Source organism: Barbus barbus (assembly GCF_936440315.1).
Source record: "Barbus barbus genome assembly, chromosome: 32".
NCBI lineage: Eukaryota > Metazoa > Chordata > Actinopteri > Cypriniformes > Cyprinidae > Barbus > Barbus barbus.
The window spans coordinates 887,708-915,214 of record NC_136760.1 but is presented as its reverse complement, the minus strand read 5'-3'; the positions used below and the strand labels follow the sequence as shown (position 1 = coordinate 915,214).

The 27,507-nt window shown below is 35.5% G+C and overlaps 2 protein-coding genes across 2 annotated transcripts in view; one reads left to right on the top strand and one right to left on the bottom strand.

Moving 5' to 3' along the window:
* The first annotated feature begins 2,505 nt into the window (after window positions 1–2,505).
* mms19 (MMS19 homolog, cytosolic iron-sulfur assembly component) overlaps window positions 2,506–27,507 on the top strand; it is a 42,315-nt gene continuing 17,313 nt past the window's right edge. Inside the window, exons 1-13 of the mRNA XM_079389504.1 lie at window positions 2,506–2,695; window positions 6,389–6,489; window positions 19,141–19,300; window positions 20,681–20,729; window positions 22,092–22,192; window positions 22,369–22,454; window positions 22,554–22,628; window positions 23,798–23,867; window positions 23,961–24,089; window positions 24,291–24,352; window positions 24,994–25,080; window positions 25,205–25,279; window positions 26,203–26,280. Coding sequence (XP_079245630.1) covers window positions 19,174–19,300; window positions 20,681–20,729; window positions 22,092–22,192; window positions 22,369–22,454; window positions 22,554–22,628; window positions 23,798–23,867; window positions 23,961–24,089; window positions 24,291–24,352; window positions 24,994–25,080; window positions 25,205–25,279; window positions 26,203–26,280 — 939 coding nt within the window. The 5' untranslated portion in view covers window positions 2,506–2,695; window positions 6,389–6,489; window positions 19,141–19,173. The remainder of the gene's footprint in view (window positions 2,696–6,388; window positions 6,490–19,140; window positions 19,301–20,680; window positions 20,730–22,091; window positions 22,193–22,368; window positions 22,455–22,553; window positions 22,629–23,797; window positions 23,868–23,960; window positions 24,090–24,290; window positions 24,353–24,993; window positions 25,081–25,204; window positions 25,280–26,202; window positions 26,281–27,507) is intronic.
* Window positions 3,597–17,043, bottom strand: ubtd1b (ubiquitin domain containing 1b). The gene is made up of 3 exons (XM_079389511.1): window positions 16,474–17,043; window positions 10,220–10,447; window positions 3,597–7,425 (listed from the first exon to the last, which is right to left on the bottom strand). Exons 1-3 carry the CDS (start codon window positions 16,535–16,537, stop codon window positions 7,040–7,042), a joined length of 678 nt encoding a protein of 225 aa, XP_079245637.1. The 5' UTR covers window positions 16,538–17,043; the 3' UTR covers window positions 3,597–7,039.

Genomic DNA, 27,507 nt, shown 5'->3' with positions numbered 1-27,507 from the left:
AATTTTTATACAAGTGGGCATCTACTCTCCTCGGTGTTTCTGACGTACAGCCTTTGACGTCACTAAAAGATGCAGAATGTGTTTTTAATAATTAAAACCATGCTTATTTTGCTGTTCTATCTGTGCATGATTATACTATACTGATAAAATATCAGTAGAAAAATGGGAAAGTGGCCAGGACTTTACTTAAAGCCTTTAAATATAATGCATTATAGAAGTAGTTTTAATGCATTAATTATCCCTTGTAATGCACCTTATAATGCATTGTATGATCTCATTAATAATAGTGAGTGATGACATTATAATACTTATTTCTTTATGAAAAATGTTATGCATTAAAACACATGGCAAACAAACCCTCATATTGTCAGCCTTGTGTCGTGTGTCTTGTTTCCCGCCCTCATGTTTCCATATTTGGTTTGTTTCCTGTCCTTGGTTAGTGTCATTATTAGTTAATTCTGTCCAGCTGTGTTTTAGTTATTATCTGTGATGAACCTGTGTATTTAAGTCCTGTCTGTTGGGTTAATGTTTGTCTGGTCTTGTTGCTCCTGGTGTTTCTGTGTGTCAGCCTTACCTTGTCTACATTAAAGACTGTTATTTTGAGTTTATCCTTGTCTCCATGTTCCTCGTTCCTCCCTGCCATGTGCACTGTGGGCATTTTGAGCTTATATTTATTGTCTGGATTTAGCATTGTTTTATTCCCTATTGTCTACGACCAGAACAGAAGGGACCAGTTGAGAACTGATGTTTTATGCAACGTCCAGCTGCCATGATTTCATCACAGATGTGCTTTGGTGAGGCAAAAGGCAAAATCAACAATACTAGAGTAAAAACTGAATCAGTCCAATTCACAGCCAACATCTGACTGAACAGAGTCGACAAAAAGCCCCTAAGAATCAAAAGGCTGAATAAAGTTTAATACTTAAAAGCACTGAATAAGCTCGCCTGACACTGAGCATGTATGAACGACTTCATATAAAACACAAATCTGGTGATTTAGACCTTCAGCTACAGACGGGAAACATGGCTCTCTACAGAGCTCAGGGAAACACAAGAACACACGGCTCCTTGTGAGTTGACATCAATGGAGGCTTTTTCCCAGGCCTGCAGTGCCATGAATGTGTGTTTGCTCATGTGTAGGAGAGCGTGGCGAGCGGATGAATGTGTCATTGAGACGCATCTCTCCCGGCTATATACGCTTTGCTTCTTTGCTTTATCTCATTACTCATCATTCCCACCATCTTAGGGGCTTTTTTGGGCCGCAGCTGTTGTGTTTTACTGCCTAGCAAGCAGATTTGAATCCTAACCTCAACAGGGCTGGAGTTATGTAAGGAACCACACCGTGGTGAAAGGGTTATTTTCAGTGAACCTGATCCAGAGACATTTTAGTGCTTTTTAAACTCTATTAGGGTTTATCACCTAAAGAAACAGCCAAACATGTGCATGGGTCAACGACATGATGATTACGTAATGTCTAGATTTATTCATTCATTACAAAAAAAAGCAGTAACGAAGATTTGTAATTTGTCAATTATTATTTGAAAAATGTTGTCCACCAAATCAAAGTCAAGTTATGCAACCAAAATGAAGCAATAAAACATAAAAAGGAACGGATTTCAGATAACTTGACAATGCAAGGTTAGTTTATATTGCTAAATGCTATATGTGACCCTGGACCACAAAACCAGTCATAAGAGTAATTTTTTTTAAATCGAGTAATAAATAATCTTTCCATTGATGTATGGTTTGTTATGATAGGACAATATTTGTCTGAGATACAACTATCTGAAAATCTGGAATCTGAGGGAGCAAAAAAATCTAAATATTGAGAAAATCTCCTTTAAAGTTGTTCAAATGAAGTTCTTAGCAATGCATATTACTAATCAAAAATCAAGTTTTGATATATTTACGTAGGAAATTTACTAAATATCTTCATGGAACATGATCTTAATATCCTAATGATTTTTGTCATAAAAGAGAAATGTATAATTTTGATCCATACAATGTATTGTTGGCTATTGCTACAGATATACCTGTGTTACTCATGACTGCTTTTGTGCTGCAGGGACACTTATATAACTGAGTGTTGTTTCTGAATTAATAGAAGTATATAAGTATATAAGTAGATAAATACCAGGTTGATCGGCTCAAAATGACTATATGCAGAAAAATCCCTGAACCTTTAGTGTTTATTTAATGATCAGAAGCAGAAACAGTCAGATTTGTAGACCTGCGTCAGCTGAGGTCATGTCCTCAAACATCATCATAATAAACACATCTGGAAATATTAATAACTACCTGTACAAACAATATTCAGGAGCATGCTTTCAGAACAAAGACACAGAAGAGGTATGATGCCAATACATGGATGAAATGGACAATTATTTCTAATATATTCTACTTTATTGAAAATCAATACACTTCACAATAATTTCTTTGTAAATACCGCCATCGTGCGGCTGCTGATGACGCGTGAGCCTCAAAGCGCGCCAGATTTCCCCGCGTGGGCGGGAAGAAGGTCAAAGCGCGCGAACGTTTCTCAGTCAGGCCTCTCAGATCGAGTCAGGAACAAACCCGATTCAGCAGCTTTAACTGGGCGAGACAGCTCTCTACTGGGACTCCAGCAACACCTCGTTTGTTCCAGACTTCCAGCAGCACTCAACCGCATTACTGGAGCCATGAACACCACAACACTGTGAGCACAACACAACTCTGCACTTATTCCGAGTTATAGAGTAGACGCCATCTTGGATTATACGCGGATAAAAACAAGGCTGAGATGAGGGATCGATTTACTGCGTTTGAAATGTTCAAAACTCACTTTTAATAGACTTTTTGTCATTGAATGTCTTTTATAAATAGGCCTATGTTTTGCCAGCTAAACAATTGAAATACAACTTCGCTTTCATTCCCATCAAAAATGAAAAATGGCTCAATCCTGATTATAATATCATTGCAGTTATGGAAATATTGGACCTTCATTTACTTGTATCAGTTATATTTTTAAATATATTGTAATATTTAAGAACTATTACTTAATATTGAACTTGTTAGATATCATATTTGTAAATAATAAAAATTAAAACGTAATATTTTCTTCACAATAGCAAAGCATGAGACATCAAAAAAGTACATTTCCAAGAACTATATTGTATACAGTATGGTTACTAATAAATGCTATGAGGTCCAGAGCTAATAACTACAATAATACTTACTTTAATTGTATGAAAATTGTGAAGTTCATGCTACAGCTATAACACCTTCACAACCAATCAGAATGCAGCGATGCTGAGCATGTATCAGCACATCATGTGTTATTAAGAAAAATCATAATCTACACATGGCTTAAAACTGACTGGTTAACTTCAAAATTACACAAACATTTGTTTTATCAGTTCTAACTAACTTGTGCTACACTGTTGGGTAAAATATGGACAAACCCAGCGATTGGGTTGTTTTCAACCAACAGTTGGGTTAAATGTTTAAATGTTAACCCATCCTTCTGGGCAGTAACACAATCCATATTTTACCCAACATTTTTAGAGTGTAGACACAAAACAGAGGAAACTGAACACTAGCCGATCTGAGAACATGTTGAAATAATTAACAGTTTACTGACAAACATCTGTTTGCTTTCCCAGCTGTTCATTTTAATTGACAATTAAAACACCTTGTAAATGTACATATCTTTTGTAAAATAGGCTGTAAGCAAATTTAGGTAAGACTTTCACACTTTATCTCTTAATATACAGATCTTCATCTATGAAGAAGTTCATGTGAATTCCTTCTAAAGGTTTATGTAAAGTTCATGTGTTTTGTGGATGAGATATTTCTGCCACGCAAGAACAAAAAAATCATGCTTTGCTAAACCATAATGATAAGACAAGTCATAATTATGAGATATAAAGTCAATTGACAAATTAGACATTTAGACGAAAACATTCAAATTTGTGTCAAAATTATGAAATACGTCAATTATGACCATAAAATGAGATAAAAACTTGATAAAATCGTGACTATGACAGTCGAAATACACAATTATGAGAAAGTCAAAATTCTGAAAAGCAAAGTCATAATTACAACAGTCGAAAAAGAGAAATCTAAATGAATTTATGAAATTATAATTAGTTAATCTTGACAATTACAACTTTTTGTCTGTTTTTTACTTCGTAATCTCATTAGTCTCATAATGACTTGCGTTCAGTAAAACATGATTATTTTCTTGTGAGGCAGAAACAGGCTTCCATACACAGGCTTGAGTAAAGAGCAATGGCTTCTTGTATTCTGGGATTTGAAAGAAAACTGTCCAAAGCGAGTCTCCTGAAATCGCCCCGACACACTGGAGCCAAAAACATCCACATGTATGGCTTCCCAGCAGCTTCCTCGGTCAAATCTGGACACGTCATGTCATGAGACACACCTTAATCACATCATACATGCATTCAGACAGATCACAAACAATACAGGAAGAAAACATTGAGTGCAGAAGAATTTAGAATAACAGCAAGGTTTCAAATCTAAAACCATTATAATCACAATCAGCATGGATGATGAACACAAAATACAGACCTATACCTGTATTGTCACTATTATAATTATCCTGACGTAACAGAAGTGTAGCAATTTGGGGGAAATGTAAGAAAGACAAAGCAGGTGCCGATGAGAGAACTGCTATCAAGGTTTGCTGTTTCGATCATTAGCAGCAACAGTGCATCTATTTGGGCTGCTGCCACAGCATTAGGGTTTCATATTGTGCCGACTAAGGACAGGTTTATGGAGACAGCCGGAGGTCACACCGTTCCCAACCTGGGAAAAAAGCAGCAAAGAATGCAGGATTTGAGGAGTACACAACGTTACTGTGTACCGTTTCTTCCTTATCAAAGCATATAATTCATGACGCACATAACAGTTAAAGGAACTGAGTGAGTTTTTGGACTAAACAATGTTCGTAGGTTTTTTTGCTGATACTCTATGCTGCGTTGTTTCCACAGGGCATGTGCAGGACTAGGAATGTTCCACATTAAAGGGACAGTTCACCTAAAAATGAAAATTGTCATTATTCACTCACCCTCATGTTCCTTAATATCTTCTGCAAAGCACAAAAGATACAGAAATGTTTCTGCTGTTGTTTTTGTACATGAAATGACAGCCTGTGGGGTCCAAAACAACACTGGACCACACTGGCTTTTATTATGAAATAAAAATTAGAACATTTTGAAAAGATAAAAAGCAACATTATGAAAAGTCAAAATTGAGATGATCTCAATTTCAATTAATCGTAATTCTGACAAATATTTAAACTTACGAAAAAATCTAAATACGTATAAGCCCAAATTGAGATGTCATAAATTGCGTTTTTTTGTCAGAATTATGACTTAATTTTGAGATAGTATCATAATCATTAGTCATATTTTTGACTTGTCAAGTAGAAAAATAATTATGATCTGGACTCTGGACTTTTTTCATAATTTAGCTTCTTATCTCATAAATCGCAAAATAACTATCGCATAATGCCTTATTTATCTCATAATTTCATCTTTTTATGTCAAACAAAATAACATTGGACCACAATGGAAAAAAAAAGACAATGCGTCGTCTTCAGATTTTAGGATGAGTGTGACTAAATAAATTTTCATTTTCTGTTGAATAATCCCTTGAATATATTGCATACTGTCTATTACTAAAGTAAACACCTTGTGGACTTACATTGCAAGTGCATAAATGTTAAAATGGAGTTAATTGTTTTTCTGTGGTAGCTGACCATACAATACAGAGGATTCGGAATAGCTTAACTTGTTTTTAACCTGGAATATTCCTTGAATATTTGCATGCCTAATGAAACTTTTGCAATTTGCAATGATAAATTAATGCGATTTCTCTCGTCCGTGAACCTCCATGTGTCTTTTTATAAAAATTAAATGCTTAAAAACAACAGAGGAAAGAAGTAACCCAAAGTAGAAGGAATGGCGTGAGAAACACGCCGGCGTTCGGGAGACTCGGGCTAATGAGGAACAGTTGCTGTTGAGGTAATGAGCTGTTTCTAACCAGTGTGGTGTGCGCTGAGAGTCACACGGTGATATAATCAGGAGCAGAAAACCTTTAGTAGAAGAAACAACATTTAAATGAACAGACATTGAGGACCAAACATTGCAGGCCTGATACAGATACAGATGCGACAATGCATTCTCAAAATATAACAGCCTCGTAATGCCACTGATAAAGGTTTAAGAATCATTAAAAATTCTAAGTGATTACAAAAAGCAGGGTAAAGATTGGAATAGTACAGAATATAATCTATCAAAACAGTAGCAATATCGACTGATTTCAGCCTGAGCGATTACAGCACTATAAAAGAAGTCGTCTGATAGCGTGTCCATTCTTCCTTTAGGAGGCAGCAATACGGCTTCATCTACAAGATGACCTGTAATCTACAGCGCACAGAGGCTGATGAAGATGTGAAGCATCGTCTCTGCGCACTCCATTTACACAGTGAGTCTTTTAGCAGTGCCTCCGTCAGCGGACGTGTCCGAGTTGTAGATTAGCTACATCGGATGAACGCCATCAGCGTCTTTTTCTGGTTTTAGGATTGCATAGAAAGTACAGTTGTGCTTAAAGACGTCAGTCCAAAAATATGAAGCGTGTGAAAGTGACCGAATGTGCCTCATAAGCGAAATAAAACCAGCATTTACTCGTCTTTCAAGGCATGACTATTCTAGGATACTCAAGTGTGCAAAATGAAGCTCAAGTTCGATTATCTTAAAAGGAGAGAGAGAGATCGCTTTCAGAGGACCATCAAGAGACTCAAATCAGTGTGGTTCGCTACCAAATTCACGTTGGCACTTCTGCTCAAGTCCGCTGCGTTTGGTTTATTTGTTTCTCCAGATGTTCGGCTTGACGCACGCTGTGAATCACACTTTTTCCTCCAGAACAGCAGGATCAAGTTGCTTGATGATCTCGATTCATTTTTGTGCAAAACGTGTTGTGGTTCGATGTTCTTTCAGCTGCTGTGGTTTGGTCCTTTATCCCTTTGTAGTCCATCCTAGTTGTTGGGTGTGGGCTGCTGGTTCACGATGACCTGGATAACAAAGTCCTTCTGGATCTTGGTATCTTGCAGGCGGGTCTTGTCTGTGAGGAGCTTCCCAGAGAAGAACCAGCGCTGGTGGGCCAGGTCGATGTCGTCCTGAGCTTGCAGCTGTTTTTTGAGCAGGCCGATGGTGTCGGTCATGCTGGCGTTCAGACGCACGTCTTTGCCAGTGGAGAGCCGTACTTTCAGCTGGAACTCTTTCTTCTGTGTGGTCGGGGGCTCGGGGTTGTCAGACAGGTCTTCTTCGCTTCTTTCGCTGATCAGATTGACCGGTGGGGCCAGGCAGTAAACCGGTAGCTGGTAACGGTTTCCGAGTTCGTCGTAACACTCGGTCAGGGATCCTGGAGTAATTAAAAGTACAAACAACCATCAGCGATGGGGAAATAAAGTGCGACAGATAAAACAACGAGGGTTGGTGTGTGTCATTTCTTTTGTTTTCGTGTTATTAAATACTTCATTATGGTAAAAACTTCCCCTCTAGACCGATAAAGAAAATAAGGGTTGGGTTATGAAAACAAAGATGTATTAAAATATTTGAAAGTAGTCAAAGATATGTGACCCAGGACTGCGAAACCAGTCATAAGGGCCAATTTTTGGAAATTGAAATTTATGCATCATCAAAAATAGTCTTTCCATTGATGTATGGTTTGTTATGATCGGACAATATTAGGCTGAGATACAACTATTAGAAAATCTGGAATCTGAGGGAGCAAAAAAATCTAAATATTGAGAAAATCTCCTTTAAAGTTGTTCAAATGAAGTTCTTAGCAATGCATATTACTAATCAAAAATTAAGTTTTAATATATTTACGGTAGGAAACTTGCTAAATATCTTCATGGAACATGATCTTAATATCCTAATGATTTTTGTCATAAAAGAGAAATGTATAATTTTGATCCATACAATGTATTGTTGTCTATTGCTACAGATATACCTGTGCTACTCATGACTGCTTTTGTGCTGCAGGGACACATATTTGAAAATAACCAAACATTTCGATCTTGTGTCATTTGACCAATCATAACGTAGCAAGTTTAAAAATGCAACGTAATTTTAAGTTGACTGATTTTATCATCTTTAACGAGCTGCAATTATTCCAAAGTGCCTTGTGCATGTAAAAGTTGTTGTTTTATGAGTGAATGACAAAGCCTTGTTTACATAATAAATAACAAGTACACCAACTCAACATTACATTGTGAATAAGGTTCCGATGTGGTTTGGAAAAGTATGAAAAGGTATGGAATTTGATTCAAGTCATTTCCATGAATTGCAAAAATAAATGTTATATAATCATGCTGCATCGTGATATCGAATTGAAGCGAATCATTGACCTGATAATCGTAATCGAATCGTGAAACCAGTGCCGATTCACACCTCTACTGAATATGGTCTGAAAATCTATTGAGAGGTTTGGAAATTTGAGTCTGGAAAAGTGTGGAATGTTGAAATGGAAGATATGTAGGAAACTGGGAATGTGGAAACAACTGGATTTGTAACAAATGAGAGGTATGCATATAAATCTGGATTAGGCCATATGTTGGCTTTATATTGAACCTTTATTTTGTGGGCAGCTCACCTAATTTTCCATCATTTTAACAGCATCCTATGAGATTCTCCACTGGACAACAGATGGACTCTCGTTTCTCAAATCCTCACTCAGTTTTTTTTTTATGTAAATCATGGTAAATATTGATCAGTGCATCAAGAATAAGAAATAACTGATTTGTGCTTTAGTATAGAAATGTTTTATTTCTTGGGTTTTGGTTTTTAACCTCTCCTCACATTCATCTTGAGCCTGATGGCAATGGTAAGGCAAATCAGGTTTATTTGTTTAGCACATTTCTCACATGCCAGTAATGCAGTTTCGCTTTAAATTCATTTGGGCTTGGTGCTTATAATAAATATCATTTATAGTTGCATTCACTATAATTTATGCATTTCATAATCTTTATTCTTGTTCTGCATACCTTTAAATTTGAAAGATTTTCATGGAACGAGGGGAACTAAAATACAACATTACAATGTCAATTGTTACAATTTCCTGATATTTCTTAATGTAATAAAATGTGAACTAATGCAACTTTTTATTTTTTTTATTTACAACAATGCAATTTTGGGTCACTTTATTTTAAGGAGTCCTTGTACTGAGTAATATTAATTAAAAACTTGCACTTTAGGTTAAGAGAGTTAGGATTAGGGTTTTCCTTACAATTAGTTGCATGTAATTATGCATAATTTACTGCTATTACTACAGCAAGTACATGCTAGGGGTGTTGATATTAATCGTTATATTGCGAGGCGGTTGCAGACGATTCTGCATCGATGCAGTAATAGACCATAATCGATTACATATTTGATGCACGAAACTCGTGTCCTGACAGACTTTCTCGTGCGCTTTGTGTTTGTTTGTCCTGAAGCTCACTCGCGGCTGCGGTTTAATGCACTTGCATCTCCGAATACTGATTCTGAATTACTGTGTAAACAGTCAGTTACAGGATAAAACATAAGATATGTGGAAACAGATCTGTGCATCTCATCAGCAATAATCAAACAGCAATAATGCTGAGGAGAAAAGAAAAACCTATAACTATGTTTGTCTGTAAACTTTCAGATACTTAAAGCGCTCTTAGATTGTTTAATTGTCTTTTTCCCCCTTTATTTCTTTATATTTGCTTGTATGTTATTTTGACTAATTATTAACAATAATTAAGTATATATTAGTTAATTAAGTTATTTTAAAAAGTATCCTGCTTATATAATTTATTAAAAATGCACAAAATAAATTTTTTTTTTCATTTGATATTTTCATAAAGTTAAACTTCCATAACGTTTTTGTAATTTATATAACTTTTTTCACTAATACAATAATCTGCCAAATGTCGTCTTTTAAAAGAGACCAACCTTAAGTCTGTGCACCGAAGCATTCACAATTTATAACAATTCAAGTTGGAAATGTCATTTTCAGGTCTATGCTCAAAGTGGAACTGACTGTTGACAGGTTAAAGTGTTTTGACCAAATTTTCCAGAAAGAAATGGTAACTTCAGTTTTGCACAATACATATTTCCAGTTCCTCATAAGACAGCAAGTCAGACAGACAAAGCTGGTTTGGTCACAGCCGATCGGAGACTCTCACCGTGTGGTAACGTGATGTTGGCTCCGTCCACGATGGCCTGAGCCAGTTCATGATCGTTACACTCCAGAGCCACAGCGGCGGCCTTCAGGGCATCCCAGATCTCCTTCCGGCCCTCGAACGCCGGAGCCGTGTCCCAGAACTCATCTCTCTTACTGCGGAGCTGGCCCTCCGTCATGGGGTAATCGCTCTTCCACTTGGGCTTGTCTTTCTTCAGCGGCTCATTACGACCTGCAGACACAGACGAGGTGTGAATTAACACTAATGTGAGAGAAGCGTAGGCCATACAGCATTTCCTGGAATAATGGCTTCGATGATTCATGAGGATCAAAGTGAAGAGCGCATTATTTTTGACCATTATGCCAGAAGTATACTATTCTGATGAATTATGATGAGGTTCGTTTCAAATCACAGCGAAGGCACGTATGATTTCACTAATGTAGGCCGACAAAGACTTTCATTTGCATTTTCCATCAGCACTTTGGAAAATACAGCATAAGAAGCGGTGAGCATAAGAAAATAAATCTCATAGGTCTATAAGATTATATAAAGCTTACATATAGTTTGATCCTATTATTATTAAATATAATTAATTGGACCTAACTACCTATAAAATTAAGTTAGAGATAAATTAATGGCCAATTAGTATGCATATAAAACATGTTTTTCTTATAGTACAATAAGCTCAATCTCAATAAAAGCAGAAGTGAACTTCGCTTACTCATATTCCCATGCCTGAGCAAAGGTTGTGTATTTATGACTGTTTGTCTGCAAATACTGCCCTCCCCAATGACTGATCACTTCAGGAAAAAAACAACTGCCTCCGTCCATCAGCAGAAAACCCCAAACAGCTCCTCCTGACCCTGAGCATATCTGCTCAAACAGAGCCGCTGTTTTGAATCAACAATGATAGGCTGAGCCCAACACACGGCGATCAGGACACGGCCCACATTACTGCATACTGTTTAAGATTACAACACACGCTCTTGTGTGTTTGCATTAGGCCTGAAATAAATAGTGCAACATTATCAACATTTATCTACAATTCAAGTTCAAAGTGTTGATGTTGCACACTTAATACATTTACAGTTCATCAAAACAAATGATTCAGCTATAAAGCATCTCTACTGAAGACAACAGCGTCTTCATCATCATCATCATCATATATAACAACAAGTGAATCTTAAGTTATAATATTGGATGGGGTTCAAATAATGAGAAGCACTGTGAAAACAATAACATCAGACATTCCTATCTGGATGGGATTAGATTACTCCGAGGAGCCAGAAAACAGTCAACTGCTTAATAAATGAGCAAACTGAGGAAAAATAGCCGAGATGAGATTAAACCAGCTCAGGACGCTCTAGTTGCTCCAGCTATTCCCGAGTAATGGTTATAATAAATAAAGACAATGTGTGCTCTCTCTCAGGAAAATAAATATAATAATAATTAAGGTCAATTTTTATTTTATAATGATCTGTGAGGTTCACTTATTATTGCTGGTAAGATTTTAAAATGAATAAATATTTTATATTTAGAAACAAATTTAAGATAATAAATAACACATGCTGAAGAATTACTGCAATTAAATTTATACCTATTTAGTTATAAAATAATTCAAAATGAATCCATTTGAAAAAAATATGAACTTGACAAATAATCCTATTACAATATATTTTATTTTATATTTAATCAGAGGCCTATAGAGAGTAAAAAATATGTAATTTCGTGCAGATATTTATAAGGCCGAACAGTAGCTCTGAAAGAGAGTAATATAATAACAGTATAAGTGCATATTCAAACTGGTTTAAATGACAGAAATGCATCTCTGCTGATTGCAATAGCTTGTCTTTCTACTTCTAAACAGAACTGAAGACTCCAGATGCAAAATCCTCAAAGTCCGTCCAAAGAGATTTTCCTGTCAAATGAGCTTTTAAACAGGTTTCTATGATTGGACATTTTAAAAATAAAGCATTCGATAACTGGATAATATTAATATTTGATTTGCCATTAAAGTGACATTACTGAACCTGACCATAGGAGCCTGATACAAATACTAATTTAAAAGAACAAATTTAAGAAAAATCTCAGAGATAAAAGCTTTTGCATCTGAAGACTTCAACTGTTGAACAAACACACAAACTAATGGAGACAGAGAATGAGCGCACGCTTATTGGCCAAATATCGTCCGATATATCGGCTGTTGTGATACGTAGCTCAACCACTACACAGTATAACGTCACTCTCATATTATTTACACACAAAGCTTCCAGAAAACAACCAAGAAACGGTATACTAAAGCTACAGATACCACGAGAATGTCCATTAAGTAATGTTTAGAAGATTTAGCAATAATTTGAGCAATCCACACATTTAGAAACTTCTCATGAGCCTTAGTGTGAACAGTAATAGTGAAGCAATCACCTCTAGTAATAAACCTGCTTCAGAAACAAGGAAGTGCACAGTGATGGAGAGATAGTAGATGACTCAGTGCTTTCCCATCAAAACACATTATTTATAGCATAAAGGTGTTATAGTAATCATCAGGACACATTGTGTGATTTACAGCGCTGTTCTACCCAGAATGCTTCACTCCACCTGACCGTACAATGATGGAGGAGTATCATCAACACTTAAAAACACAGGCAGAAAGTCTGGTTCTCTAAACACAGTGAAGAAATAATATAAATAGAACAGTTTAAAATAAAGCCTGCATGTGTGTTGTGTGTCATATTTGATGCATCAGGCTTTTATGGCTCATATAGTCTGATACAGTGAGATAATGAAGGAAAAAACGGCTCAGTTTTATTCAGAGCAAAAATATACATTTCCTGCAGATGCTGATATTTATAAGATGAAATTCTGATGCTTGTAATGTAAACACTCCTCAAAAGATCCTGAGGATCAGATTTTAGACGCACTGATGATGGAGAATCAAGTAAAGCTGAGCTGCTTCAGTCCAGTAAGAGTTCATCTGGAGATATGACTGCAGTTATTCTGACGTTTAATTGATCATAATCAGTCAAGATTTGACACGTGAAGCTCAAGCTGAAGCTGGATGTTTCTACAATTACACTAAAAGAGCTTTAACTGGATAAAAACCTCTAAACTATCAATCAGAGACAGCAGACATGCAGTAGATTGTGGTTTTTAGGCAACATTTTGATCATTTAGAGGACTTACGTGTGCATGTAATATGATACTGTAGGATTTATAGGGTTAATCCAAAAAAGGGCTTCAAAGTGACAGGCAGAGAAATGTAGACAAATGGCTGTTAACAATCCAGCGCTTCGGTCAAATAAAAGAGACCACTGACAATGTGAAGAACTCCAAAAGGGACTCTAAACGTTCCCAGAAGCCAAGTGCTTCATGCCAGTTTCTTTGAGATTTTCTTAGCAATGTCATTGGCTTTCGCTACACGTGGCTAGACGGAAGGAGCACTTGTGATTTAAATCATCTAAAGTCAAAGAGTTTATTACGACTTAAGCCACACAATAATAAGAGACAACGCAGAAAGTGACTGTCAAAGTCCAGCCCCTCGTATAATCTCCAGTCAAACGATATGTAAACGCTCTGTTGTTGTCTTGAGGCCAGGAGCTCTGAGGAGCAGAATAAAGTTGCATTCTTCTCCTGTAATTCTCTCGTTACACAAACACAAGCCGGGACAGATCTGTGTTACAGGAACACGAGACGCTCCTGCTTCATCACTGAATGATGTGCGGCGCTTCTTCACAACTGCTCACTCTGTTATTGTGCAAGTTTATGACGTGTGGCTCTGTAAAGTGTTGTGAACATGCATTCAAACTAAAACCAATGTGAGAGAAAGTATGTGCCACAAAGTACAAGACAATAAACAGAGCACCAAAAATGCATGAGTGACTGACCACAACAACAAACACACAGCAGAGTCTGATTCACAACAAGCCACTCTTACCAACAGATTCATTTCAGTCAAAAACACTCACAAATCAGGCCAATGTAGGAATTAGGAATATTATTAAGCAAAGTTTGAGAAGTGCAAAACTTTCTAAATAAAAATAGTAATTAAAATAATTTTTGAAAATAGTTTAACTTCTCAAACTTTGTTCTAGTATTACTACTAATATAATAATAATTATAATCATGCCTTGTAATCAGATTCACAAACAAATAAATTATGAACTGATTCCAGTTAAAGCCACTCAAAAACCAACAGTTTTATATATGTATATTTTATATTATTAAGAAAAGTTGAAGAAGTTGCTTAATTAATAGCGACAACAACAATAATATATTTTGAACTCAAAATTTGCTCTGGTAATAATATTAATTACAATAATGATAGTGTAGTCAGACTGGCAAACTAACAACTCTTATGAATATGAATTAAGCAAAGTGCAAAACTTTAAATAATAATAATAATATTTATTTATTTAAAGGTTTTGAACTTCCAAAACTTTTTCTCTGGTAATAATAATTAACAATAATTTATGATATTGCTGTTTTTGTTATTTATACTAAATTGTAGCTCATTTATTGTTATTCTATGTATGCGTGTACTTTCAATGTGAGAGCAAAAAAATAGCTGTACAATGACAATAATAAGCCATTCTATTCTTTTATTGTTTAGGCCTGATATTTCAGATAAGAACGAAGGACTATTATTTAATAAACCTCCCAAACTAAGACAGACTGGACTGGAGAGATGCATTGTCTTCTAGGAGCGGTCACATAATACACAGCCCACGTGTCAATCTTATCTCCTGTTCAGGACACACACAACAAGCACAGATAACCCTACAAAACACTGATAGACGTCTGTGACCGCAACACTTCCCCTGATACACGTCAAACACATGTCACTGCCATAATGCAGCGGCTTCCTTCAGTGGAATGAACTGTTTGGGCTTCCTATCCCAATTATTTTTCACTACAGCTGATGGAAAACGCAGAAAAGCAACAGGCACGACGGTCACACGGAGCAAACATGCAGGAACATGCCCTGAGACGGGACAGACTGCCAGCTCCAACATGCATACAGGAGAAGAAAAACAGATCATGCTCAAAACGCAGGCCTCTATTGTCATAAAAGCACAGCAAGTGCTAGTAAACACATCTTATTTAACATTTGGAGACCCGTGGCAGTAAAGGGAAGAGGAACTTCAACAAAGAGCAGAAGCAGAAGTGTTGCACATAAAAGTTGCACATTAAAAAAAAAACGTGCCTTCAAAATGAATACTTTGGTACCATGGCATTTTCATTAACATGCTAGGCATTTCTGTGGAAACACAGCAATACCATGGGATTATGTGATGAAACATGGTAACACTATAGCACTACAGTCATTTTATTTCCCATGAGAAATGTGAATATTTAAGTATGCAAAGATGATACAAAATCCAAATGGTAATACAACAGCACTTTGATATGCAAACTGTGGTATATGTCTATTACACAGTCGATGTATTCCAAATAATACCATAGTACACATGAATAACCGTGATACTTTTATGTTGGTGGTGGATTGTGCTTTTCAACACGTCTGAAATATACACATTTTAACTACAGCCACAATAAATCATTGCATATGAAAACAAAAGGCATTAGAAATATGTACTGTGGTGATAGCCTATGGTACTTTGATACAGAGTAATATAGGAGTACTAACTGATATTTATAATATCTTGGTGCAGCATGGAAACATGTCCAAAAACATGGTAACACCATGGTAATTTTGCTGGTGGTTTTGTCTGTTGCAACCAATTTAGCTATATTTTTGAGCAAGGTAGTAAAAAACTAACATTTTAAAAGCATTGCAATTTGGTAAACACAATATAGTGTTTGCTTATCATATTCCTAAAACATGCTGATCACTATATTTCACCATAGAAAACCATACAAGCATAAAAATAACATGCATGCGTGTGCAAAACCATAACACTCTTTAGTTTTGGTATATTGTGGGATTCAACACATCTGAAATATGCATATATTTAATAATGGTTAATTAATCAAAGTTTAGAATCAAAAGTACAGTCTCAATAAATCATTGCATATTTAGAAAACAAACATTGTTTCGTGCAAGCTTAATATAAATACTGCATGCTTACATTAGTAAGATCGTGAATAATAGCTTGTAACATGGTAATATCGCGGGGCTTTATGTTTGTGTTGTGTCTGTTGTTCCCACATCAGGTTAAGTCAATGCACATGATATTTGCATGTTTTGAAGAAAGCCACACAGGGAAAGCAGCATCACAGATGCAGAAGAGTCTCACCTCCGCGCTTCCTCGAGCCGTGTGCACGTGACTCCGCGCGCTCGCGCCCCACGCAGCCTCCCATGACTGTCAATCAAACACAGGCCACATCTCAGGATTCACTCCTGCTTTCGGATCTTCTGACTCCCAAACGAACACAGTACTAGACTAAATACAGTAGTGTCTGTTAGGTGATCTTATCTATCAACAGCACGCGCATTTAAGGGAAGCCTCCCACAACAAAAACAAGCCAAACTCAGCAGAACTCCAGACTGAGGATGATCTATCGGTGAAGTTATCGGTGAAGAGAATCGCGTTTAGTAGTTTATGGCTTTATCCGACGAGCTAACGTTAACTTACAGCGGCTAGCTTCATCCAGAACTCTTAAATCCGGTCTGAAAGGATACAACAACATTAGCGAGACTAGTATTTGAGCTTTATAGATTACTCCGTGCTCGTTTTGCTGTATATCAAACCTGCCTCAGCTCTTTATCTCTCGCTAGTCTAACGCTACCTTTCCCCTCACCGATGTTTCCAACTATTCACGCGCACCGCGCGTGCGCGCTCTGACCACGTGACTGCGCCAGAGCCCCTCCTCCAGAGGGAGCCTTCAATCTCCGCTCAATAATCGTGGAAAGTTTCTGAACTTATAGACTGCGTGTCTACTGCATGCTTGGCACGGCGTTTTGGAGTGAGCTATATTTGCAGTTTGCTTTACAGTGCAATAATGCGATTTAACGTTTAAAAATGCCATTACATCTGACAAGATAAGCAGGCTTTATTGTCACGACGAAAGCACATTTGCCAAAGCAGCAAAACAACATAGAAATATATCAATAGAAGTCAGAAAGAGTATAAATACATAGAATACTAATTGCTACACAGAAAATAGTTACAACAACTGAACAAATAAATACATTTCCCCACCATGTTTACCGGTGCTCGTAGCCAGGAAAAATTGTTCCTATCTTTTTTGCTAAATGGAATAAAAATATATATATTTCTGAGGGAGGGGCTTCATAAAAGCAGGAAATGACGAGCGCGTTCATAAGAGAAGGCACAGAGAATAAAGGTCAATTATGGGAAAAATAATGCGTTTATTAATTTTCTAAACAAGGTATTAACACATGTTAGACTGCACCCCATAAACACAATCAACCCTAGAATATAAACATTCAACCACCCCTTTAAGTGCTATATATGCGAGACCGTAGGATATTGATATTTCTTCAGGACTCAGAGTTTGACATCTCCACCCATTTAGAACATCTCTGAATGCACTTCCAAAATCCTCACATCTGTGTGTTTGAGGATATTATTCTCCTGATGTAAGCAAATGCATCAGATATGCATCAGATAATAGAAAAACTCATATTCATTGACGTTCACTGCTAATCTTATATATATATATATATATATATATATATATATATATATATATATATATATATATATATATATATATATATATATATGTGTGTGTGTATAAACCTTTCCGTTCTAATAATAAACTAATAATAAAAACAATTATTGCCTTTTTTTTTGCCATTTTGGAATAATTTTAAAATGGACATGGCAGATAAAAAAAAATAATAATTAAATGTAGAACCTTACAACATTTTGCTTTACTTATTAAAACCCACACTTTTCTGAAATCAACATTACATAATTAATATTTTAATTGTTTTAGCAAAATTCACAAGTCAACCTTAAGACATAGGCTACTCTGAAAACCATTCAATGATAACACTAACTAAATAAAAATAAATAAACATGACAGATTTTTCAAAAATAATCTTACGATAAGCCTATATAGCCTATATATATATATATATATATATATATATATATATATATATATATATATTTACAGTGGTGTGAAAAAGTGTTGGCCCCTTCCTGATTTTTTATTTTTTTGCATGTTTGTCACACTTTAATGTTTCAGACCATCAAACAAATTTAAATATTAATCAAAGATAACACAAGTAAACACAACATGCAGCTTTTAAATGAAGTTTTTTATTATGAAGGGAAAACTAAATCCAAACCCACATGTCCCTGTGTGTTTGGATTTTGTAGCCTATATATATATATACAGTGTTGGGGAAAGTTACTTTTAAAAGTAATGCATTACAATATTGCGTTGCTCCCTAAAAAAGTATCTGATTACGTTACTTAGTTACTTTTTATGGAAAGTAATGCGTTACGTTACTTTCGTGTGACTTTTTAAATATTTTTTTTTGTCAGTGAGATGAATTAATGCACATTCACATTTAGTCTAGAACTACAGTATAATCATGTTCACACACAACGCCTCTGTTCTTCTGATTTCTCCCAACATGAGGAGAGCTGTCAGTCAATACATGGGAAAACAAAGTAACTGGCGTTACTTCTTTGAAAAAGTAACTCAGATATTTTCTTGTAAATGAAGAAAAAAGGAATGCTTTACTTTACTAGTTACTTGACAAAAAAGTAATCTGATTACGTAACTCGCGTTACTTATGCATTACCCCAACACTGTTATTATTATTATTATTATATGTATATATATTATATTATATATATATATATATATATATATATATGCGGTTTGAAAACAATAACAATTCTGAAGTTTTTAAAAAATGTTTTTAAATGTACATGTTCCTGTTGTTTTTGTTTATCGCGGTCTATCTGTGCTGCACGCAGAAGTCCCTCGCGCTCGCCGCAGCAGTAGTGCGCATGCGCGGAGGAGCTCGACGCTGGCTGCTGCTCTTCAGGATGGCCGCGGATCACGGCGTGCTGCTGGGTTTAGTGGAAGAATTCGTGTCTGGACAGATTGATAGCAAGGCCGCAGAAACAGCTACAGGTATCTCATTCATCGGTGTCTCTCGTCATTGCCGGTTTGAGCGCTGACTCTTAATAATGAAAGCTGTCAGAAAAGCCGCGAGAGATGCTAACCGCCACATCCTGTATCTGCTAACACACAGATAAAACCTTCCTTAGTCTTACATTGTGTTTATGCTTCATAAAACACCCAAAGCAGGAGCTGCCACGGCGTCGTTTCTTTATTAAAGTGGTGTGTTATTGTTGTGCTAAGCTGCTAGCCGAGCTTCTTCTGACTGAACCGGACTCTGCTTTAACACACAATCATAACATTACTGCAGTCTTTACCGCTTCTGAAAGCCCTTCTGTCGTCTGATTCATAGCTCATACTGCTCCAGCAACTAAACACTCGTTTACTATAACTGTACACACGTCTGCCTGCAGCTTATGCTTCATATGCTGTCAAATCTTTAGTGAGATAAACATGAGGATAACTTTTGTATTGAAGCAAGTTATGTTTGATTATCCAAGCATCACTTCCTAGAGTCTCAGATATCATCTCGTGTTTGTTCAGCATTGCATTAGGTTTTCATCAAAATTAAGCAGTAACAACTAATATTTATATTATTTTAAGTAGTACTGTTATAAAGAAGAGCTTAATGAGTTACAAGCTGTCGATTTCATCTTACTTTCTGGCCATATAAATATCAGCGAATGCACCAAATTGCATATTTTTGCTTATTTTGGGCCTACAAATACATTTAAATATTTATGTACTTAACAAAAGTACCCTGCAACCCTGCTAAACTGCTATTCTTAAAGTCTGCTAAATTGGAACAGCTAATTTTGTTTTAATTGTCGAAATAAAAATATACTGAATTATATTTGATTGTGCTAAAGTGAAACTATTGCTAGTATACTTCAGGTACACTTGAATTATTTTGCATTTAAAGACTGATACTATTCGAAGATCATACAATCCTCATCAATAATGACATTAAAACACATTTTAGGCTTAATATTAAGAAATGTGCACAAGTAGTACTCCAAATAAAGTTTAATGATTATATCAGAAAGTCTTGAGCTATATTTCAGTAAATATGTTAATAGCTTTGAACTATACTTAATATTAAATAAATGTATTTTAAATATGTATTTTTTCACTGGGGTATTCTCACTATATCCAACAATATGAGCCATAAAAGCATGACATATTAGATATGATATGAAATATAAAGCATATGCAAGGTTGCATTATATATATATATATATATATATATATATATATATATATATATATATATAATTTTTTTTTTTTTGGTCCAAAATTTCAATAAATTGTGCCTTGAATTGTTTTTGTTCTGCCTATTTTTTTATATGTCAGGCTTTACAGGGTTAAACATGAGTTTATGTCTCTCTTAAGGTGTCAAGACTGGACAATTCACAGTTCTCCAGCTGGTCGAAGCATTGGGGTAAAGCTTTCTATATTACTCTGTTTCAGCTGAGTTTGTTATGTCACTTTCCTCCTGCTTGTGTCTAGCATTCAAACGTATCATAAAACTACAACTAGTAGTCTTAGTAATATAAGAAAATAGTTCCGATCAAAGCCACAGCAGAGCTGTTGTGTGTCTCTGAGCAACACAGTGGTGTTTCGTTACTGAATGAATCCACGTTTTTGAACGAATCGAGTGAGTCCGTTCATAAGAGCAGTCACTTGCCTCGTTTCCGAATGAATCAGCCGTTTAAATGAATAAATAAATGACTCCCTCGTTAAAACAGACATTTGCCACCACCTACTGTTGGTTTACTCATAATTAAAAGTATCATTGCATTTTTTTCTAAATTTATTCATATGTTTAAAAACATATGTAAAACATTAATCTTATAAAATTATTTATGCATTTGAAATGTTGCAGTGTAAATGCATTTTATGGCTCCTCAGCTTCATCAAACAGTCTGTGTAAATGCATCTAATGCCACTTCACATGCAGCTTCTGTTTCCTCAGCGGTGGAAAGATAGAGTTTAATACTCATTTCATTTGAATGGTAACAACTCTACAGTTTCTTATTATGCTAACTGAATTAATTGAAACAAAGTAAGAATTTGATGTGAAAGATGACATTTAATAAGGTTAGGGGGAAAGAAATGACCATTTATAAGCAGTGGGAAATGACATCTGTTTTGCTACTAAAGTTAACTATTTCTTCCTCTTTCCAAGAAAATTGCAATCGGTGCATCTCTATTCGATATCGATTCTCAAAAGCCACGAATCGATTTTCCGGTATTTATTTCAGCAAACGTTTAATACAAGATCTGATTAACCTGAATCTTATCATTAGTTTTCTCCACTAGATATCACTCTTATTTAAAGCCTGCCATCCATTCAGTGCTTTTCATGGCGGAGATGCTGTTGACAAGAACAAAGCAATATGCGTCATATGCAATGCTCAGATGAAATGCTATAATAATACTACAAATCTGCGGAAACATTTGACATCACTCATAGGCGCCGTGATTTCTGCAATGAATAAATAGCGGATGGCGCGACACACTGTTTTGTTTACTACACACATACTAAAGCACGGACGACGCTCGTGGTGTTTTCAGCTTCTGCTGTCTCTCTATATGACGATATGAACACACAAATATCATCTTCATTAGCATTTTAAGGCTCTTAATTTAAGAATGGAATCAAGAATCTTGAGCTTGCGAATCAAACCGAATCGGATCATCAGAACCGCTATCCAGCCCTAGCTGCATGCGCTGTATGTTTTAGACAGCTCTCAGTCTGAGAAGTCTATTGTAAACCTTGTTTATTTTGTCCTCCATGCAGGTTGAGTCTGACCAGCTCTCAGCCTCAGACTCGTGGCCGAGGAGTTCAGCTTCTGTCTCAGGTCCTGCAGGAATGCTATAGCAGTTTATCTGAGAGAGAAGGTAAGAAGCTCCTGCTCCGTTCCTGGTGAAGACCTTTAGTTGTTTCGAGTAGTTTTTCTTTGAGTTAAAGCCATCTGCGGATTCAGCGCTGTACTGACAGTCTGTCATAGATGGAGGTCTGAATGACATTCTGTGATTGGATTGCAAAGACTCATGCAAGTTTGTTTTGTTTCCAGTGGAAGTTCTGATAGCTTTCTATGAGAACAGACTGAAGGATCATTATGTGATCACACCACATGTTCTTCAGGGGCTCAAGGCTTTGGTACGTCTGAGCACTTTTGCGTTTAAATGAGGCTGATCTGTTATTGTCATGTCACCTTGATAGTACTTATTTTTTGTCTTTGTCTTATTTTTCTTTCAGACAAAATGCTCAGTTCTGCCTCCTGGTTCAGCTGTGTCCATTTTGAGATCCATCTTCCAGGATGTTCATGTTCAGGTGAATGTTTTTATTTAGCAAGGATGCATTAAATTGGTCAGAAATGACAGTAAAGACATAAAGGTACAAAATATAAAAGGTACAGATATTAAAAATAAAATGCATCACAGTTTCCGCAAAAATATGAAGCAGCAAAAACAATTTTGAACATTGATAATAATCAGAAATGTTTGTTGATCAGTAAATCAGTATATTATTATGATTTCTGAAGATCATGTGACACTGAAGACTGCAGTAATGATGCTGAAAATACAGCTGCAGATCACAGAAATAAATTACACTTTAACAGATTTATATAGAAAACAGTTATTTTAGATTGTAGTAATATTTTACAGTATTACTGTTTTTTTGTTTTTTCATGGATTTTGCGCAAACAAACTCAGCCTTTTTGAGCACGAGAACATTTAAAAAATCTTACCACCCCCAAACTCTTGAACAGCAATTTACAGTAAAGTTAGCCAATGTTTTGTCATAATATATTATTTAAAAATAGCATTTTTTATTTATTTATTTTTTAATTCAGAAAACTCCATTAAATCTTTAAAATCACATGTGACCCTGCAGCACAGAAGCAGTCATGAGTAACACAGGTATATTTGTAGCAATAGCCAACAATACATTGTATGGATCAAAATTATACATTTCTCTTTTATGACAAAAATCATTAGGATATTAAGATCATGTTCCATGAAGATATTTAGTAAATTTCTTACCATAAATATATCAAAACTTCATTTTTGATATTAATATGCATTGCTAAGAACTTCATTTGAACAACTTTAAAGGAGATTTTCTCAATATTTAGATTTTTTTGCTCCCTCAGATTCCAGATTTTCAAATAGTTGCATCTCAGACAAATATTGTCCGATCATAACAAACCATACATCAATGGAGAGATTATTTATTCAGATGTGTACATCCCAATTTCAATTAATTGACACTTATGACTGGTTTTGTGGTCTAGGATCACATATGTTCTGGAAAGCTATATGTCTTATGAAACATTGATGATTTATCATTTTAATAGTATCACACAATTAGTAACAAACTAATAGCTAACTCAATAGTGTTACATTAGTCAGATATTGTACTTGAATCATACAGTTTGACATGTCCAGTACATATTCATGTTCAAACCATTTTTTTTCTCACTTATTTCTCTGCAACAGTCCTTGATGCTGGCGGAGCGGTCATGTGTTTACAACATCCTTATCAGTCTAATGGAGTCCAGAGAAGAGGGTAAGGAACGCTGGGAATCTTTTTTTTTTCCACCATTATATTAATGCCTTTGCATTCGTGAAACACCAGTGTAAACGATCTCTTGATCCACAGAGCTCAAGGGTTTGGGTGCAGACTTCGTATTTGGATTTGTGCAGTCAGTAGATGGAGAACGAGATCCACGCAACCTCCTGCTGGCGTTCCAGGTGGCCAGGAACATCATTCACAGGGGTTATGATCTCGGTTAGTGTTGATATGACAAATGCATATAATGTGTAGTAAAATGTTTGTCTAATGAAGTATTTAAATGTTATATAAATATATAATATTTATTTATTTATTTTATTTTTTACAAAAAAAGTTATGATGTTTATTTGACATGTTGTGATGTTTATTTGACATGTTGTGAACTAGAAGTTGTTTGGTCTCCATTTTTCTTTTCAGGTAAATTTGTAGAGGAGCTTTTTGAAGTGACGTCCTGTTATTTCCCTATAGACTTTAGCCCTGTAAGTACTGCTATCTAACATGTTTGTATTTGAGCAGACTCTTTCCTCACTGTACCCCAAAATTTATGAAATATGATTACTGTTGAAATTTCATACCATTCAGATGTTGGGGTGGGTAAGAGTTTTGAAAAGTCTCTTCTGCTCAAGGCTGCGTTTATTTGATCAAAAATACTGTAAAAATTATGAAATAATATTACAATTAACGCATTTTCTATGTGAATATCTGTTAAAATGTAATTTATTTCTGTGATCTGCAGCTGTATTTTCAGCATCATTATTGCAGTCTTCAGTGTCACATGATCTTCAGAAATCATAATAATATACTGATTTACTGATCAACAAACATTTCTGATTATTATCAATGTTGAACACAGTTGTGCTGCTCAATATTTTTGCGGAAATCATGATACATTTTGTTTTTCAGCATTCACAGATGAATAGAAAGTTCAAAAGAACAGCATTTATTTGAAATAGATCCTTTTGGAACATTATAAATGTCTTTACTGTCACTTTTCATCAATTTAATGCATTCTTACTAAATAAAAGGGATAATAAAAAATAAAAATTTGAACAGTAGTGCTATCCATACTACATACTCGATAGACATGGGCTCATATTTTTGTTTCTCTGTGTGTGCTCAGCCACCCAATGATCCTCATGGGATCACACAAGAAGAGCTTGTTCTTTCTCTGCGGGCTGCTCTTACAGGGACGTCTCAGTTTGCTGAGGTAGGACCCTCTGGGTGACCTGAACCTAATTCACTCTCTTAAAGACCTAAACTCAGTAAGACTTTGTATGGCATTATACTGTGTATCAGTAGGTTTATTGTGTTTGTATTCTTTCCTTTGACAGTTTCTGCTACCATTAATCATTGAGAAGCTGGACTCAGATGTTCAGAGCGCCAAAGTGGACTCGCTGCAGACACTGGTACAGCTGCAATGCAGACTCTAGTCTTACTAGATCAGTGCTTCTCAACTAATTCTGCTTCAGGATTCAGGCTTTACACTGGTCATCAAATAAAGACCCAGCACTGTGACGAAAAAGAGCAACATAGTTAGATGTTGAAATTAATATTATCATTAACTTCTGACCCAACCTTTCCATATTTCCTTTCCATCTTCCTCATTTGACTGGCTTGAATTTGTGCCATCCAGGGTTATTATAGGTAACTCAAACAAAAACCATAGTTATTTGAATGACTTGACATAAAATCAACATTAAAGTATTTTATTGCAGCTAGTTGCCAAGGCAAAATTTCTTATTTTTATTTAGTTTGCTAAAATAACTCAAAATGAATTTAAACTATAGGCATTTAAAAAACAGTACCTAATAAAAATGACAAAACGCATCAAAATAACTAAAACCTTAAACTTATAATGAAAACAGAAAATATAAGAATAAACAATGTAATTCAAAATATTAATAACAATTGTTTTAGCATCTCAGTGATAGTAAATGAATGTTTTTTTATGTATAGCCATGGGAAGCTTTTCCTCCTTCCGTTTTTCTGTTTTGTTTATTTAAATAAATTCTATTACAGCATCACTATGAATAATTATATAGTTTTATTATTTGCATTTAGCATTATTTTTCATCCCTGCTGAGAGAGCAGACCTCTGAGAACCATTAATATAGAATTTATATTTGCATTTATGCATTTGGCGGGTGATTTTATCCAAAGCTGTTTACACCGCATTCAAGCTACTTTTTATTCATGCATGCATAGCCTGGGAATCAAACCCATGACTGCTTTTTGCCATGCTTTGCTGTTTCTCTGGCTGAAAATAAAAATAAACAAACATGACTTAGTGTGCTAAAATATAAACCTCAAGCGTTCTTCTGTGTTGTAGGCCGCCTGCGGTCTGACATATAGCCATAAAGAGCTGGCAGAGTTCCTTCCAGGCCTTTGGAGCTCAATACGGCGGGAGGTAAGAAAGATCGGCATTAAACAATGGACTCAGGAACTCACAGGTGCTTTTCTCATATCGGTTTGCTCTGTACTGCACGTTTCCCACCACTTAATGCCAAGATTTTGAGTTACTGATTCGAGTGTAAACCAGAAGAGTCATTTTAGATCGAGGGGCCAGATTGGACAAAACACAGCTGTAAAGCAGCTCTATTGAAGACATTAGTGTCATTATTCAGCTCAGATCAATGTTGATTCAGTTCAATTACAGTGTCACGTGTTGCAAAGTAAGTGAGATAGTAGTTTAATGTTCATTTAATTTTAATTAAGCTTAGTTTAGTTCAATGTTGATTCACTTCAGTTGAGTTCAAAATCTCATCAATTATGAAACAACAATTCCAAGGCAGCTCTACAAAAGACAACATAGTCAATTCAGCTGTTTTGTTCTCATCCGATAGTGCCAGTGCAGACAAATCAATAATTGCTATAAATAATTATAAAAAGCTGCCTTAAAGGGATAGTTCACTCACAAATGAGAGTTCTGTCACCATCTACTCACCCTCCACTTGTTACAAACCTGTATGAGTTTCTATCATCTGTCAAACACAAAAGATATTTTCTTTTGAAAAAGTTTGTGGGTAAACAAAACAACTTCCATTGTATTATTTTTCCAATGGCTGCCATCATTGTTTGTTTGAGGGTGAATGGATGATGAAATAATTTATTTTTAGATAAACCCTGTGACTAGGGATGTAACGATTCACTCAACTCACGATTTTGATTTCACTATTCTATTTTCTCATGATTTTTTTTAACAAAATGAGATTGAAGACATTATACAGTAAATGAGGTGTCCTTTTATTAGGCTATTGCTGCACGTTTCTTTGTGAAATTGAAATATAACAAAACTAAACTGAAATTTTAAAACAAACCCCAAATCAAATAAGTTACACACATAAAATAAATCTCTCCATATAAACAAAATAAGGCTTTGTCTGTGCTCTTTCCATTTAAAATGAGAGACAGCTAATGCATTTTAATCATGATCCAAACAAAGAAGCAGCGTACATGCAGCATGAGAAGTTTTTAATCTAAATTTGACTATAATTTCAACATTTGAAGCAAAAACTCATGTGAAGCATGCTTATCAAGCACTTTCACTTCAGATGCGTTAAATCCCAGCCTCAGCCTATTCAGAAGTGCCAGTACTTACATAGAAGTCTATACATAGTAGCCAGAAAGAAATGCT